Genomic DNA, 19,472 nt, shown 5'->3' on the forward strand with positions numbered 1-19,472 from the left:
GCAACTTGTCTCTGTCCATCAGCACAATCGCTAAAGGCAGACTGATATGAATAGTTCGACACAAAGCAGATACACAAAGATTCACCATCAAAATAGAAATGACTCTATTTACAAGCACAAGACACTGTAGCAACTTAAAAAATATCTCTTAAAAATCTTGCATGTCTGAAGTTTGATATGTACATTGCTCTCATTTCGATCATTGTGCCACTCGTGGGGGAAATGGCATATTTTTATTTCGTAATAAATAGTTTACTTGGCACATTTGAAACCTATCAAGGAAGTTCCGCTTCTTGGGGTTGGTTTGTACGGCAGCTGATACCTCAGTCTGCAGAATAGTTCGAAGCAACTTTCCTGCACTAACTTTGTCATCCCCTCAACACATCCTACATCTGCTAAACACATTCCAGCTTTTTTCTCTCAATTGATTAGTCAATTACTAATCCAACCGACCCAGACAGTAGTGGATCCTGCATACATACTCAAGAGTATCAATAGCTTTATGTTGCAGATACTAAAACACTCTGATAAAAAAATATGTATGGTGCAATATTTACCTTTAACCTAATTACTACAAATTAATAAAATCAGATACATAATAATTTAAAAACTAACATTAGTCTTGTCGCACCTAACTTGAACACAATGTAATTAGTTGTTCAACAGAGTGAAACAGCATGCGGACAGGCTTTTGTTGTCCACACTGATTACAGACCGTACAGCCACACCAGCACCTTCGCTCAGGAGTTCAGGTACACACTATTATCGCAGTTTGGAAGCCTAGTTCTGCAGCTGAGACGTCTGGAGTGTGGAACACCACACCTGGAGAAATGAAACTCAGCTCTGCTTTCATCACCATGATGTTCACATCTGTGTGTAAAGGCACCATGGCACATGCCTGGCCGAGACCTGCATGGAGTGCAAGCAAACAGCAGTCCCGCTCGCACCCAGTCTGCAGAGCAGGTACACACAGCAGCAAACATCATGCTGCGGATGTACCAGAGCCTGTTCTTGTCCTGTGTCCTCAGGCCCTTCCTGGGCACTCGTACCAGCAGGACAGTGCACGACAAGTAGCCTCATTGTCTGTCACTTCTGGGACTACCTCCACTCGCACAGCTTTCTTGATCTGAACGTTCGTTCGCCAGATGTCGCCCATTGAACACGCGTGGTTCATGATTGCCGACTGCATGGTGACCGGCCTGTTACCTGGCGCCCACGGCCACAACAGAAGTGTGGACACGCACTGCAGCAGCATGTGTGGATACCCCCAGATCTCTGCCTCTCAATACGGTCTGATAGCAGTGGTTACTGCCGCCCGTACCCAAGTCTGCATGTTTTGCAAGTACAGAGCTGCAAATGTTATACATAACAAGAGTGTGATGTATATTTCACACAATAATTCTGGTTGTATTAGCTTACATTGTTCTTGGTGTTGCAAATATAATGGCCAGGAGTGTATTAAGAGTCCAGGTGTTTTTTTTTTATTATTATTAATAATACTCTGGGTTTATGTATTGTAGCACCAGATGTTAATGATATTCTAAAAACATTTCATAAGATTAAACCAAATCTTTCTACCCAATATTTACCAATAAGTTCTTTGCACCTGCTCTTAATTTTTTGTATTTCATTAAACCACCATGTTAAAGATTCACTAAAAAAGGTACAAATTATTGAAGCTTGGCGACATCAAAGCCAAATCAAGAAGTTCTTTCAATTAGAAATCTGCAATGGTGAGTTCCGTAAAAACGTCACGTAAAATAAAGTACGTATTCATGGTTGCTACAGGACTAGAAAACCGGGAAATGTCAGGGAAATTAAAATGGTCAGGGAATTCTGGGAAATTTCAGGGAAAATTCTACGAATTCTGGAAATTTTAAAGTTGCTTATAATTCAAACAAAGGTTTGTTTTGATGTGCTCGTACCGCTACCGAACGATTCCACTAAAAGGCTGCTGCTTAAGGCACACAGCAACTGCAACTTTTTTTTAACTTGGTCTACGATTGTCCGTTGCAATAGGCTGTTACAACCACCCATCATAACTTCTGGCCAATCCAGGCACTCGTTTGTTCACTAGCGAACCCGGCCTTCATTTGTTCGTTGTTTGATCCTTTTTAATTTGCCCTTGAGACTTTGTGTTTTGTTCCGTTCCATGCAGTGAACTACAGAACGGGCATGGCGTCGTTTATCTTTTGAAGGCTATTTTCACGTGGAATAAGATGAGTAAAAAGCTTATTACGTGAATTTAAAGGCGTTTCAGGTGAAGTTAGTTTTTGATGCAATCATAAGAAAATAAAGTGCATTTTGATAAAGCAATACCAATTCTCATTTTGAAAACTACCAAGCTGATACGAAAACATGTGGGTTTTGTGTGCGGTTATGTTTTTGCATTTTTTCTATTTTTTTAATTACTTTTTCCCAACCGTTATAATCCGTGAGTTCTGTTGCGTGACACTTACATTGTGTATAGAAATATGCATAACTGAACATGTTTTTCCCCAGAAGCGTTAGTTAACATTGTAAGAATGTAAGAGTATTGCATGTTGTAATGCTGCTATTGTAATTCTCTAAGTAGGCCCGTTATATTGCTAGGTGTGAATTTGTAATAGTTTTTGTATTTGTGTAGTAATATTTTTTTAAGAATTCATAAACAATAATTTTTTAACCTAACCTGAAAATATTAAAGTACTTTTTTTTTAGCTTAGAGATGTCGAAGAAAACTACTTTTAAGGAGAATTGGCTCAAGTTTCAGCATATCAAACCCTCTGCTAAAAACATAAATTCTGCGTACTGCACTTTGTGCTACAAAAGTATTCAACTCAGCAACATGGGCCGAAGAGCTCTCACCAGCCATGTCAAAGGAAAAAAAAACATTCGCAATTCTGCCGTCAAAATAACACAATAAAAAAACCTTATTTTACCTCATGTTCAAATTTTTATATTACATTTAATCATATGCACGTTAATATTTATGGTATGTACTTCATAAGTCAGGGAATTTTTCTCTTAAATTTCTGGAAAACAGGGAAAAGTCAGGGAATTCTAAATTCTATTTCTGTAGCAACCATGGTATTGATAACTAAAGAATTAGTCGCTAGTAACTATAATGTAACTTTTACCAGCTTGCATTTCCCCTGAAGATGAAGCTGGCTGACATGATTGCATGCGTGCTGCTGCTCTCAATGCCTGAAGTTTCCGCTACCATCGCGACCTGTGTGTCAGCCACTTCGAGATACATTCAGTTATAACATACATGCGTGCATCTCCCGTTTCCCTCTGCAGGTCAACTCCGCTCCCTTGCTTCATGGGCAAAAACCTCCCTGGACAGTAAAAGTGCACAAGTGCAGGTGGACTTAATGGATTGGCAAGCAGCTGACAGAAGTAAACCCTTTTCCTGTTATTCTCAATTGAGATACAGTTGCTCTATGCTGGCTAACGTCAGCTTCCTACACAACCAACACTTAGAGCACTAGTCAGAGCACAGTTAATGCGGTCTGTTATTTTCCTCAAATTTCTACCCAAATATCACATTATACTTATTTACATATGTCACACTAACCAAGGCATTTTCAGCATTTGTCTGCAACATGAAATTCAAAAAGCTTAAATTCTTTGGCATGGCGTGCTTGATAGGGTTTCAGATCTATTACCTCCTGGGAGGTTAAGGCCTCAGGAACTTAATCCACTAATCGGGGATGGCCAGCAAGGGTTCAGAGTTGAAGTGTGTCAAATGCTTAACCTACTGGGGTGGAAATACTAAGCTAGACATACTGAAATACCACTTTGGTAAAGATGTAAAAGCTCAGTACAGTGTTTACAGCGTAACTGAACACAAATTCAAGTAAACCAGGTGGTGTTGCATCATCAATCATGTAACATTCACATAATACAGCAAATCCAACATAAAAACTTTTAAAATATTATCAATATGAAAAGCCTAATATTAAAGAAGTGACAGGTTCTCAGCGAATTAACCGGCGCCCAAAAACAGTAAATATAATCCCCCTACTGTATCACAGAAAGCATAAAAACTAATCCTTTTAAAACAACTTGGTACATATATATCCAGTGACACACATGTATTGTAACTTTACTTTAAGTTCCATATGACAAGTGAATGGTTGGTAAATCTTTGAAAATTGCAGGCAACACAACAAATGGCAGTCTCTCCTTCCTTCCCTTCACCGCCTCACATCTGCCTCACACTCTCACTACTAGCCCCCCAGATGGAATGATAACGCAAATATCAGGAAGTGGCCCACATAAACAAAATACTTTGTGTGCCTAGGATTTCCCCTCCCCCCTTGCCTTTTTTTGTCCTCTTTTCACTAGCAGACAGGGATGATCATTTCATATAAAAGTAGACCTGTAGAAAAATAACACAAGCTCAATATACTTTGAAAACTAATCAAAAAATAAACTGCCATGATTTAAAGTTGTCTTTCCTCTCTCTCATTCCTCCAGTGCTAACAGGCTGGTTTTTTCCATCACTCCCACCCCGTTCTCCAATAGGATGTTTTTTCCTTCATATGCTCTGCTGACATGCCTGGTCACGCTAGCCTTAGCACTTCCACCCCTAGTCAATTACTTTTTTCCCAGCCACAGATTTTCAAGCCAAACAACCCAATGCTCAATGACAATTTTAATTCCAGTATTTTGAGGAGTTCAGCTTTGCAAGATAAAGGGTCATTTATTAATTTCTCAAATGTTACCCAAGATTTGATGTCTGTTTTATAAATAATAATAAAAAATAAAAATAAAAAACTCAAGAAATTTCTGGGTCTCATACTTATCATACAACCAAAATATCATGTATTACTATACTCTTAACAGATCTCTGTTAACTCTGGTGTTCCATCCCTTACCTATTACAATACATTCATTACCTACTTGTAATTGTTGGTACGTTGCTACTCCAGTATAGTTTTTATTTTTTTTTTTAAATTGACATAATCTCTTGTGAACAAAATTTGCATTTTCCTCAAGCAATTTTTTATTGTTGTGCCTAAATAAAATACTGACCCGGCAAAAATAAGCTGTGTTTTGCATTACTATATATTGCTGCACCACAAGATGTCGGTAGAGTGCTGCTCCAGCATCTAGTGAACCGAGAAGCAACTGTGCTACCTAGGGGCTAGGTGATTTGTTTGTAGTCCAATTATGGTAAAAAGGGGCACCGATAAGTCATGTTAAACAAAATACACCATTTATTAGGGTATACTGTATCTTAAGTGCAACTTGAAATTGTGTGGAGGTTAACCTAAAACTGAGAACAGATTTTTAAAAACCGGAACTGAACCGAGAACCAGAAAAAAAGTAGAACCAACTCATCACTATATTAAAGCAACAAGATATTGTTTTAACGTGACAGTGTCAATAATATAAAACTAAGAAGATTCTGAAAGTAATGACAATCACAGAAAATCAGTCATTAAATCATGTTTTGCCTTATCAATAAACAATCATGAGGCAGAATGATGAAACACCTTCAAGGTAACAAAAAGTTACATAAAGTAACTACAAGGTACAATATATGTGTTTACAAACTTCACAAACAACATGCACTAAAGAGCATCCCACTCTTAGATTGCAGTATGGAAGTAAATGGGCGCATTCTCTCTCTCTCTAACACACGCCGATTGCCGTTAGCACTGTCCTTGTTTCTTCGTGCGTTGTTGCCAAATATCAAACGAAATTTAAAATTTTAATTTTTGGACCAAGCTTTTTTTCATATTGTATAGAATCAAAATACGCATCAGGCAATGCTTATTTTGAATACTTAACAATATTTTAACTGTCCGAAAAAATTAAAAAACATAACTTATACGCTGCGAACTGTTTTGAAGTATTCCGATATGTTTCACATCAAAAAAAGAAAACCTACATGTGTATTTCATTCAGATTTTTTTTATTAGTAAATTAATGCCTTAGGACGCCACCGAACAAATGTTAAGACAAAAACTGTACAGGTTTCACTTAAATAATTTTTTTAATATATTGAAATGCATTTTCTCACAAACTGACACATCAAAAGGTTGACCCGCGGAAAAATTTTTTTCTATTAAAGATAGATGGGGGACGAAAGCGAGAAAAATGTTCACAATGAATTGAATTAGTTTTTAAAAGCAGCTCCATCTCAATTGCTTCTACAGTTTCCGTGGAAATAGCTGTTAAAGATGTGTCTTATCAGTACAAGAGCGCGCGCTGCCGTCGTAAGAGGAAACAGGGTCGTGTGTTTAGATAAGTGGGGTTCTGTCCTACAAGCAATTTCAAATACATGGCTTCCTTAGTCAACAAAAAATATTATAATCGATTCTTGAACATAATATTTAAAATGTATGAAATAAATACGAAGGAATTTAATAGCGATCATGGTACAAAAATTTGAATTATTTTTCTATCCTTCTCACCAAGCATCTTATCAAACATTGTTTTAGACAAAGTTTTGGAAAATAATTATGATATTATTACAAACAATTTAAACAGATTTGATAAGGTGTCTTACTAAGGCAGTTACGTTTTTTTGTCCGGTGAAAATTTTTTTCAAACCCATGCAGTTATGGCTGGTCGTATCAAAAATGTATTTAGAAAACATTTTTCGGCATTAGGTAATCCTCATACGTTAAAACGGATTCGATATTATGGGAGTTGTTGCGATTTTTCTGTTTTTCAAAAAATCTTCCCCATTTCGAACCAATTGTTTGGATTTTTCCCATAACTTACTCGACCGAGAATTTCCATTACCGTATTTTATTTATCATTTTGGACATGACTTGTCCAAAAATACGGCATTTATCGGGCCCATGAAAATGTGATATACAGCAAAACCCCTTATTTGCACTTTTCATGGGGACAAAGTAAAAAAGTGTAAAAAGCGGGAAAGTGTAAATAAAGGGAAAAGTATAAAAAGGAGTACAGTTTACCTTATTTAGAATTTTTTTCCTTTTGTTTAATAGCACATACTACAATGCAGGTACAAACACACTAACAGCAAATTTTACTTTAGTATTTAATCAATTATTAATTTACCACATTTGACAAAAATAAAAAAAGAATGAAAGCCAAAATGTTTTTCTGATTACTTCCTAAAAAATAAATTTGAAATTTTCTTCTGCTTGCTTTTTTAGCTGTTCAAGGAGATTATTTGCCTCTCCAAATTATAAATACAGTTGCAACCGGCAGGGTTTATAACAAATACGGGCTACATACACATTGCTCACAGTAAAAAAATTTTTAAGAAAAGGCCGCAAATTGATGAATATTTACCGTCAATAGCGCGCCAAACGCGGAGAAAGGTCATTGTACTTGGTCAGCTGCTGTAACGACGCGGCGGCGCATGCGCACTCTATGCTCCGCCCAGACTCATGACGCCATCAGCCGCCAACCAATAGATGCGAGCTTAGCGGAAAAAAATATAAGCTCCACCTCCCGTGTACCAATTTTATCCAGTTCTAATACCAATTTATTGGTATACGCACCAGTTTTCTCGCTGCCGTGACATGTTCAAGTTTACGTTTATCATGATGTCTTGATACCAATAATTAATTATTTACGATCCCCAGAAATAAATGGTTAGTTTAAAAAATATGGCGTCAACTGTACAATACTTCCCAAATTATAAAAGACGTATAAAACAGTTACCAAGACACCGCTCATTTTATCTTGTGAAGTTTATGTCTCGTACCAGTATTTCGGCTAAGTTGTGACATAAATACAGTATCAGAACTTACAAGCAGCCATGTTTGTACATTCATGAGTTTACGTTTTTCCCTCGTGCATTTTAGATTGTCTCCTGCTATAATTACTCGTACTTTTACACGCCTAGGCTTAAATTATTACATGTTTAGAAATAAAAGCAACTTTTCATGTTATAAAATATGTATATTTTGCTATTTAAAATGTTCATTGCCTACTAGCTCCACGGTATTTTCTGGTTGTTTATGGTTGTTACGTGACGTAAATAGCGGGATTGATTCGATTTTTGAGACGTAATTCGCGGGAAAGTATTGTATTGGACTATATGGGAACCAAACGGGACCTGAAGAATATAGTGCAAATAACGGGAAAACGTAAATAACGGTAACGTAAATAAGGGGTTTCGCTGTATAAATGTATATAATTATATATATGGGATTTTTAGAACAGAAAAGAAAACTATAAGAAAATTTTGTCTACAATAGGTAGTTTTTATTTGAAATTTACATAAAAGTGGCATTATTACAAATTTGTGTGTGTAATAGTATAAAATATTATAAATTACGATATGATTTCTTAAAATGCTTCTTGTTCGATCCAAATTACAAAGACACGCATCTCCTGAAATTCGTAATGTGTTAGAGATTTGGCAACAGCGCGCGCCATAAGTCGTGTACTGCAATCTAAGAGTGGGACGGGCTATAGTTTCAGCAAAGTATCAGGTACATACCAAACTCAGAATACGTAGAATTAATAAAACTAAATGGTATTAAAAAACCACTTAAAACAAGGCATAGTTTCATTAAATTTCATTTTTGACTATTTACAATAAAAGTAAAGAGAGATGTTAAATTTTTAACCACAGAGCTGTATAGTGGATACTACACGAGTCAAACATTTATTTAGATATAAGCTTTTAAAAAAAATAATATAGTTCGTTCATGTTAAATTTAACAATTGTTGCTTGTAGATTCAGCAGAAGACTATTTTATACACTTAGTCCCATGCCATGCCAAAAAAGGCTCAGCTAAATTTCTTTTTAACTATCACGACTTGATAGTATTAGCCACGGACTACGAAGTTTCCCTGATAGCAAGTCCGTAGAGGATCAGTATCGTTCTGAACGCGAGAGTATTTCACCGAGTGTCGCGATCCAAGGAGCTTGGCGCGGACCACGGTAGTCACTTCTTCTTCTCCTTGCGGGCAGGGTGGTTGGTGCGGGCTTCCCCCAGGGGTGGGGCCGGCACGGTGGCACGCTGGTCTTCCATGCGGCCCGACTGCAGCCGCATGATGAGGGAGAAGAAGTCCTCGTCTGGCACCGTGGCGCCCCGTGCGGGTGTCCTGGGCTCGGGCCCCGCCTCCCCTGGCAGCGAGCTACGCTGGTCCTCCAGTCGCGACCCCTGCCAACACAACCAACCTCACCGTCACGCCCCTCAGTTTAACATACAGCTATGTAGGCTTACTCTGAAGTACACCAAACACGTGACGTAACATGGAAGACAGTTTCTGTGAATGAGGTTGTTCAGGGTGTTTTCAAATACTTGAACTAATTTCATGACTTTTCTAGAAACTTTTAGAAAAACTTTTATACAAATATAACCAAAATTAAAATTTTTTTAGTAATTGTGATAAGAAAGTTTTTAAAATTTGTAAACTTTTAAGTTAGAAAGCTAGAACCTTTACAGAGAAATTTCCACATGATTAAGTGTACAATCTCCAACTACATATTAACTTAACATGTGACAACATACAGAAGTGAGGCGTCCAAAATCAAAATGCAAGTAGCAAAAGGCTGTTAGAATATAAGTTTCATAACTTCTTGCACCACTGCTGTTTATGTATTTAGAAACTTTTACGTAACTTTTGTGACCTGTAGACATACATGATGTTGGATCCACAACTGCCATAACTGAAAGGGTAGAAAGGCCAGTTCTGTGTTCAAATGTACACTCCACACCACACGCCTGTTTGCATTCACTAATGGCTAGAGTCCCGATTATATGGTGAATCGCGATAAAACGAAATAACATCGAAAAACACATTAACGTGCCACAAAACACCGAGAAACATGTCAACACACGACAAAACAAGAAAATAGGCAACATTCAGTAGCTGTTATTATTTATTTAACATAAACTTCTGGTTTCCGTAGCATCATTATGGCTGGAATCAACTTGGCATGTTTTGAATTCCATTCTAGACCACTATAAAATGAAATACAGGTTACATGTACAATGTCCGTGCTTTGTTTTGATTCTTCACTTCATAGAGTCCATAGATACATACAATGCAAAGACGTGAAACCTAGATTAGGCGGAAAAAATCTCAGAGCATGTTCCAATAAGGATGGTATACTAGTACTTTGCGACACAAACATTACTCTAGCGTCTAGCCATCGAGTTTTCACACATTTTAAAATACATCTTTTTGAGTTGCTGTTTTTGTATTGAGTATTGTTGTATATTGCTGTTTCTTGTAAGTTATAAAATGCTGGTTTTATTTAGTTTTGTTAATAAACGATGGTTTTTATCTTTTACTAAAAATAAAACCGATAACACCGAAATCTCATATTTTTAAAACGAAATTGATCAAAAAATAACACCATAAAATCGGGACTCTACTAATGGCACCCAATAGAAGGAATGAGCTTCCAGACCATTGAAAATGTAACAAACGCTAGTGAAATTATTTCCACTTGTAACTAATACATTTTTCTGTAGCTACTCTATAAATTAAGTGTTCGTTAATGTGGCAGAATGTCCGACTTGCATTCAAAAGGTGTTGGGTTTCATCTCAGCAGTGGTTTTCTACTCCCACTTCAGGAAAATGCTGGAGCAGTACCTGAACATGTACCTTTACCATGCCCTGCCCTTTCTGGTGTTAGCCAGGGATTGGCTGTTCATCAGTACCTAAAGCTCGTATGAAAACAAAATAAAAGTTGCATTGATAACATCAAGCAAATTGGTTGCTCAATTAAAATCAGTGAAATTAATAAATATTAGGGGTGACTCAAAGTAAAAAAAATTCTAGTTGAGCCAAATTACAGCATTGAATGCTGTTAATACCAAAAAAATCCATTACTCTTTAATAAGCAGCTGAATTACATATTCATATTTAATTCCTCCATAAATTTGTTAGATATTTTAAAAATAAAGATATTTTAAAAAGGGTTAGTAAAAATTTATTTGGAATATTAATAAAAAAACTTAAGCAACATCTAAAAAGTAACAAAAAATGCATTGTATAATAGACAGGAGTCTTGACAATTCGGACTTGATGGGACAAGGCCCTGGCCAAATCACCAAAAATTTGGATTAAACAATATTTTCCCTATTTAAAATGCATGTAGTAATACAAGTTTTAGATGGGTAGAAGTATACAAAGCTATGTTTTTCTTGCTTTCATAAATTCTGTTTTTAGGATGTGTACACCAACTTCTTTTGTATGCAAAAAAAAAAGAGCAAATCTTGCTTTTTTTTTCCCAACCAGTCCAGTTGAACAGTGTGTCCGGACGAGCGGGACTATAGTGCATGATGACGGACGAAACAGTACCTGACACCTCATGAGCATCTCGAGGAAGGTGTCGTCGGGCGTGGTGTTGCCGTCGCTGAAGCCCCCCACGGACAGCCTCTGCAGCACCTGCGACTGGGCCGGGGGGTGGAGCCCCGGGAGGTGGGGCAGAGCCACCCGCTGCTCGTCCATTCTCTTGCTCTGCATGCCCGCTATGAGGTCGAGCAGGTCGTCCTGCTGCATGCCTGCGTCTGCCGGCAACACTCGTCTTTGCACGACCTTCCCACTCGCTCCCTACTATACCTCTAGATATTAACAATCAAGGGGTCTTCAAGAGTTTTAATGACTTCAGTTGTATACGAATATTAACAAATTTCCTTTTTACCCTAGAGATCAGAATAAACTATTATATTATTACCATATCTACCCGAAAATAATGCAAATCTCAATATAACATTATCCCAAACTTTTTGATGAGTTTATGAAAAATACTTTGCGGGAGTGGAAATCACAATTCAAATACACAGAAATTAAAACAATAAAAATAATAATTTACTAGCAGATTTATACCACATTTTTAGTTTTTCTTGAGCCACTTTTGGCCCGTAGAGTGATTTACATGGTCTTTTTTGACACAGCAAGCAGTAATTAGAGAAAAAATTAAGTTTTATGGCTGAAGTTGACAACCCATCAGTCAGAAAGCAAACAATGCTGCGCTATGGTGATGGGGACTGAGGGTTGTGAGGAGAGGAGAGGTTAGAAGCAGAAGGAAGAAGAAGGAACCCAGCGACAAACTCCATTTGAACTCTCTCCCCTCTCCCCATCCTTACCTGTCTCATCTGTCATGCCTGCTGATAACCTCCTCTCCTCGTCAAGATTTAGGAAGTTTTAAACAAGGGTAGACTAAAGTGGCATAAGTGACGCAGTTTACAGGCAGTGTGTGTAGTTTTTCAACTAAGCTGTTCCCATCACTTTTAAAACACATTCTTTCAGTGGAAAAATACAAGTTTGTGTTTATAATATACCTCCACTTTCAGTTTCGGTCAAAATCATCTCATTATTTCCAGGGTAAAAAATATTATACATATTATATTAAAAAATTAAACTTATGAAAATCCTCTTCTTCGCAATAGACAAAAAAAAGCAGGCAAAAAGAGTATACGTATAAACTACCTAGTAAGGATTTTTAAAAACTTGCATTTTGAATGTGCGAAACATTGCTTACTGCCAGAGTCCAAAATAAAAGAAAAAAAAAAATCCATGCAACACATTATATAAGACAGCATAGTAAAATTTAAGAACGTATTAAGTAATACAAATTAAAATACGGACTCTTTAAGGCTATTAAGGAGATGTACGAACTAATTCTCCTGAGGCAGAGATATGGTTCTAGTGGCCACAGTAGAAATGGCACGGCGCATCCCAGACGAGTGAAGCGGCAGCAACTGAACGTAGTCAGAGAAAGGAACTGGGGGAGGGGGGGAATGTGAGCGCCTTGAGTATACCCACCAACTCACAGCAACATCTGCCACATTTCCTACAGCCAGTAATGAGTCTGGTGCGATGCAAAGTGATCTGACCATTCACTCACCATGTCCCTCTTCCCACCCAAGATTACACTGGAACCACTTGGGTTCGAGCTCAGTGCTCATTAATTAATATGAGTCATGCTATGGGTTGGGAATACTATATTTAACCTATATCTCATTTTTAAACAGTAAAAAGATGAGCCATGAACTGAATTACAAAATTCCTGGAATATATTTCATCTAAGTATTTTGACCAGTGCTTACTAACATATTTTCTTGTATTTTAATCATTTCTGCAAGAACTGTGCCTACTTGACCAATGCAATAACACCAATTAGATAACTTAGCTTACGTTATAATGCTTAGTACTAAACATAAACATCATTCAGAAATTCTAAGAAGATATGTATTTGAATACGATTTACTGCAGCAAAAGCATATCCAGTTAAACACAGAAGAGAAACAAGCACAACTTAAAAAAAAATTTGGATGGCTTAGAATTTAAAAAAAAAAAAATCATTCTGCAGATCTTATGACTTGCTAAAATAGTTGTTAACGCTTGCAACAATAATATTAAATTATAAATGTCCAAAAAAATTATAGCCAGGATTCTCAAGGAGTCCCTGGCTTTGGTTTACTCAAGAGTATAAATTCAGTCATGGGCGTGGTTCTCCCTTGAAATTAAGAAGCCCCTCACTGAGGAGGCCCGCTTACGCTTGCAAAATCGTGACCGTGAAACAGGTTTGATAAACATAAATGTCAAAACAATGTTTTATGGAAAATTTTCTTAATATATTAAAGTTTTCTACATATCGCATGCATATTGGCAAAAATATGGGCAGTATGCAGCATACAAGCACCCTATCCAGAGATGACTTGTGTCTGTTAAAGCCCATTCACAAAACTTACAGGCCAAGCGGCCCCCTGCGAATTTCTGTGGCTCCCCTTGCAAATCCTACAGGTTTGCATCCTTGAACTCGGTCACAAATGAGCACGAGTCAAGTCAATCGTTGGGACTTAACTAATGACAATTTCCGTCCCACACGAGCACTGCTTGTCTGCAATTAAGGTCACCAAGTATCCTTTTGGGGTATACATTAATGCAGCTGAAGTATGCACCAACTAGTATCTTCTTACACATTTAGTAATGTATATTAAAAATAATTTTTCATGCTTATATGAGCTTAATATTACAACTTCTTGCGCAAAATGTACCAAATACAAATCCAAACTCTCCCTGCACACCTTTTGAAATACAAAACAATAAAGCACTTACTAAGGCGTGAGGACATGCTTGACAAAGACAGCACAGCTTTACCATGGCAGCCATCCACTGAAAACCAGTGCACTCCCGCCTCAAGTCTATTACATGCTCTCGCCTGTCGGGCCACGGCGCAGGCACGACCGTTATTTACAACACTGTACACAACTACCGTCTGCGCACGCGACACCAATTTACCGTGGTATCATGAATCTGTTCAGCCGGAGCTTGATAGCGTGCGTAAAGCTGGCAGATCAAATATTTATGCAGTCGATCACTTTCTCTCAGGGAGCCACATTCAACATGCTGAAGCATGCTTGGCATACTTCACTGAGACTGGTTTGTAGGGATGGGTTGAGTACACATTTTTATCGATTCCGATACCAGTACCGATTCCTAAATTTCGATTCTCGATTCCGAGTCATTCCAGTTTTCGATTCCTGGTAATTCTGGTCACATAATTAAAACTACTTAAGAATTGAATGCATTACATAATGATAATAACATGTATAAAGGATAATTATAAACTTAGGATGAAATGTTGAGGGTTGTTTTTTTTTTTTTTTTTAATTACCAGTGAAGAAGCATCTTCACATAAAGTTTGTTTGTTAGTAAGTACTAGGCTGTGCACAAAGAAGTTCAACATTTAGACAGGGTTATTTAACAGGCGATAACGCTGATAACATAACATCTTTGTTCAAAATGGGTTCAAAGGTAGCACTATTTTTTTCTGTGGTACCTTTTGACTTAGTTGGTGACAGTGCTGTAAACAAAAGTTTGTTTTTCTTCAAAGACTTATTTTTTCTGGTAGTAATGTGTGCCGGGATTTCAAATGCTTCATTAAATTGGTTGTAGATTTATAAGTACCGCTCCGTGAAATTTGCGCACTACCATGATTACAAATTGCATATTTGTCATTTTCACTATTGATGCGAAAATGTTCCCAAACTTTAGACATGTTGATACAATATCAGACCATTCGCATTGTAATTTGAAACGACAGTCGGCGAACATTTTTTTACTAACAAACTAGCAAAACACTTGAAAATAGTTTTAGCAAAACAATATTTGTGCCAAATAAATAGCATAAATACGAAACGATTCACAGTAACCTCAATAGCACGACGGTGAATTACGCCGTAATTCACCGTTGTGCTATTGAGGTTACTGTGAATCGTTTCGTATTTATGCTATTTATTTGGCACAAATATTGTTTTGCTAAAACTATTTTCAAGTGTTTTTCTAGTAATTATTACGGTTTTCCTTTGCAAGAAATAAACACGAGCCTCTGTTGGCGGTATGGCCAGAGAATTCTTTATTATCGATTGTTGCTTTCATTATACAATTTGTCCCGTACGCAACGAATCGATACGTTTCGACTTGACTTTATATTTTATGGCCACCAGAGATTTTGTGGAGGCCATCATCCTTGAATGGCTCACAACTAAAATGGTGACGACACGTGATGTGATCTCGTTTCATAACCGTCACTTTCTTCACAGAAAGCAATGGACTTTTCTTAACTGCAAATAAAATTAATAACCCTTTTTACAATTTATTTACGTCTAATACATGAGTGAGGAATAATGTTCTTCGATCGTGGAGTTTTAATTAAAGGTTAAACATGCCCGGTAACATTGTTTTTATTTATTCGTATAAAATTAATATTTAATAATAATGAGCATTATTAGGAATTTTATGCGCATACGGCAGGTAAGATATATTAAAATAAGTAAGTAAAGTTCAGACGAAAATATATTACTACTGTATTTTCTTAACTTCACCGATTCCTAACCTACCTTGCCCTTTTTTAGTACCCGATACTGAGTACCCAAATTTTTTAATAATCGGTGGTATCGAGGAATCGGAGAATCGAATCGACCCATCCCTACTGGTTTGCAAATTGCACTGCTATGAAACTGGAAGGCAAATGTATGTAAATAGCATTAACATTAATACAAGGTTTACAGAACATGACAAATAAAGTAAACATTAGGTTATGGTTAACTGAGTCTTGCAGTATTGCAGTAGGTATATACGAGAGCTGTAGATTGTTAAGGGTTTCTTTATAATCTTAGCCATTTTTTTAATAGTATTACTAAAGGTTATAAATTTTTTGCCTGTTGCAAGGATTCTAAAATTTCTGTAAAAAAAAAAAAAAAATTACGGTTGGGGAAAGAACTGGAGCTAAAATTTATTCAGCTTATTCAAAAAATTTTCGGCAAAAATAATGAACTAGAAATTTTATTAGTTGTCTGCAGTAGTCACAGTGGCAACGCAAAGGCTTACCTTAACCAACATTAACTGCGTATCTCATATGGCACACCCATAAGACCAACCCCTCATCCATGTCGCAGGGGACGGGCAAAGCAATGGCGTGAGGATAGCCAGTAGGAGTGAAGTACAGCATGGACCCTGTGTGCCTCAGAAAACTACGGTAGATGTGAAGGCCTTACAGAAACCCTGGGAAAGTCCTTAACAGCAACTGAGGCAGAAATGGAGACCTTTGGTACGGCAAAGATGGCGAAGGAGGCAAACCTTTCTCTTGGAGGGTAAATAATTGCCTTGTGGTGAAGAGGGATCTTCAAAGGCTAAGGAAGCCTATCCTTAACAGTAAACAGCAGGCTTGGAGGTCTTAGGTGACATTCCCACCACCAGTCTTGGGTGCTGTAAGCTAATAAATCTCTAATAACCTATTAAAGAAACATGAACAAATAGAAAATGGACCAGATGGAGATGCTTTGTTGATGCCATACGTTCCACGAGGAACAACAGGAATTAAGTCAGGTCAGTCAGTCTTTGGCACTGTTATCTTCAAGTTATTATTGGAAAATGCACACATCTCAAATTCCAGTGTCCCATTCTCACAATATTTCTAATCTCCATTCCAGGATGGTCGGGAGTTGAGGACCTTGCAATGCACTCACCACTATTCCTAGTGGACGCCTTGTGCACGGCGAGGCTGTTGTTGAGCACCGCCGTGTCGCCGCCACCACCGCTGTTGCTGTTATTGTTGTGGTTGCTCCTCTGCGGCACCAACGTGTTTTCCTTGTTCTCCACGACTGCCAGCGAGCAGCGCTGGTCGTCCATCCGCTTCGACTGGAACCGCGACAGCAGGTCGAAGAAGGAGTCCTCGTCGTCCAGGTGCTGGCTCTGTGCATCAGTCATGCACACGTTCAAGTATGGTGAAGGTGAGTCAGGCTGCACGGTTCTACGCACACATGCTACTTGGAACGGACCGGCAGTGCCAAATAGGATGCAGAGTCCTAGGAATTAAATAGTGCTGACTCTGCACAATCCCTGTTAAAAACACCAATCATCATAAAAATGCTGCTGGTGCATAGCTACAGGGTCATCATATTTTGAACAGGCCTAGCACTTAAAGCAAGGAGATTTTTCAACTTCCCTGGCTGCACCCCACTGACATATTCCCTTCCCCTACTTATCGCGTTCCTTCTCACATTCTTCATCCACGCACTATCTCGCAAGATGTATGAAACACACTATACAAGGGATCAAGATAACGATTTTATGATGCATCAATTTGGTGACTTTTTATACTTGAAAAATATTCTGCATCTTACAATCGACGCAATCCTCCATTCGGTGAACCTACAAAACTACAATACGAACCTTTTTTGTGACTTTTAAATTGAAGTGCATCTAAAAATGTTTTCATTAAAACCAAGATACATAGTTTTGCAGGCATGAGGGAAATTATTCATCCCATGAATAGCACTGTCGGTAAAACAAATGTAAATTAAAGCATTATAAAATCAAGCTTTGATTTTTGCAATTGTGGTAGAAAAAATTTTATCAAAAAATTATTTCTTACTAAATTATAATTAAGAAATTTTTAAAACTAAGTATTTCATATTTATAAGAACTGTACACAGTCTTTATTTTACATACAAATCAAATTGAGTATCCTTTACAATTCCTGTAGTCCAAAACTGAAACATTACGTACAGAATTTAAATAATTTAATTTTTAAACTTTTGTACTAACCGACGCGTGAAGTTCTAAAACAGAGCAGATGTCGTGTGAGTTCAGCGTTCGGCCGGTAGAGATCAGGCACAATTTTCCACGATGAGTTTTGAGTTAACCGCTAGATGCCTCGACTATAGCAGAGAAGTTCTGGCGGGAATAATGCAGTTATGAAACGTTTGACTGACAAAACTTGTATCAGAGAATGTATGCTGGTGTTTATTCAAGATGAAGCTCAGCAGGAAATTTAAGGAAGTTAATCGACGAAAAATTGAGTAAGTATTTTTATGTAATCGTACAACATTGTAATTGCAATTATTTTTTTCTCTCTGTAAAAGTAACTTGAGCCTATAATTATCATCAGACATATACCTAGACTTTTGAAGAATTCCGTAGATCTAGCGGTTCAAAGTAAAGAGTTTGATTTATACTTGGCGGAAAAATTTCTTTTTAGATTTAATTTAAAAACGTCATTGTGTATTAGCGGTTATAATAATTTACATTATTATATAAAATGACAGACCTTTATTTCATTAATTAAGAATAGAGCTCATTTCTGAAACTTATTAAATTTTTTTGCGATTTTCCGTTACATAAATTTTTGAAATTTGATAAAATAATAACGTATAATGAATAAAATATAGCCAACGCAAAATGCATGTGTTAAGTATTTTATATCATTAACAAGAATTGTGAGAATGCTAAAACAAATTAAGATTAAAGTACTAACTTAAAAGATTCCATTGCCATTTTAATTGTTTGTTCTTAACTGTCACAATGGTACAGGGATTATTACATTATAAGTTATATATTTTGTTAGCTGGAAAAAGATTCCAAAGTTATTACCTACTACCTTTATAGATTCTGAGCAACAAATTCTGTTGTAAACTAGTTTGAAAACTAACATAAATATTGGAAATATGGCTGACAATAAGCACATTTCCGGCAGTTTTTGTTATTTTACGGGTAAACCATGCAGTTTAGCGAAAACATGTATATGAATTAAATTAAAGGAAATAAAATTTCAAACAATTTTAGTTCTATTCTTTTTCCCCGTATCTCTCATAGTTTTTATGTTATTTAAATTTAAAAATTGGATTTAATTTTGAATTTTGCAGAAATTACGGAAATATTCGCCGTGTCCCACTTTTTCTTAGGGGAAATTAGTTAATATATGAAGTTATTCTGATGGTTGATTAAAAAAACTTATTTCGTGTAAGTTCACGATATTCAAATAATGAATGAAGAGTACATTACGTCTGGATTGGTTTGAAGTTATTTGCTTGTCACAACCAGCAGTTATATATTGTGTTAGTAAATATAATTCATTTTCTTGTGTTCCAGGTTAACTAATGATGGAAGAGTGCATTTTATGCTCTGAGGTCATCTGTGCTGTTGGAGATGCTGTTCAGTTATCTTCGAAAGGAATACAAGGAATTATAAATGCAAGCAATCAGCGGAGCGATAGAATATCTAAATTAAAATTGCCT

The 19,472-nt window shown here is 36.9% G+C and overlaps 1 protein-coding gene across 2 annotated transcripts in view; it reads right to left on the reverse strand.

The window, feature by feature from the left end:
• Nucleotides 1-5,424: 5,424 nt before the first annotated feature.
• The window catches only part of LOC134540278 (G-protein-signaling modulator 2), an 86,234-nt gene continuing 72,186 nt past the window's right edge, over nucleotides 5,425-19,472 (reverse strand). For both annotated transcript variants that reach the window (XM_063382947.1, XM_063382939.1), the window contains exons 11-13: nucleotides 16,923-17,148; nucleotides 11,248-11,456; nucleotides 5,425-9,095 (exon numbers count right to left, since the gene is read on the reverse strand). In XM_063382947.1, coding sequence (XP_063239017.1) covers nucleotides 8,877-9,095; nucleotides 11,248-11,456; nucleotides 16,923-17,148 — 654 coding nt within the window. In that variant the 3' untranslated portion in view covers nucleotides 5,425-8,876. The remainder of the gene's footprint in view (nucleotides 9,096-11,247; nucleotides 11,457-16,922; nucleotides 17,149-19,472) is intronic.

The sequence above is a fragment of the Bacillus rossius genome, chromosome 1 (assembly GCF_032445375.1).
Source record: "Bacillus rossius redtenbacheri isolate Brsri chromosome 1, Brsri_v3, whole genome shotgun sequence".
NCBI lineage: Eukaryota > Metazoa > Arthropoda > Insecta > Phasmatodea > Bacillidae > Bacillus > Bacillus rossius.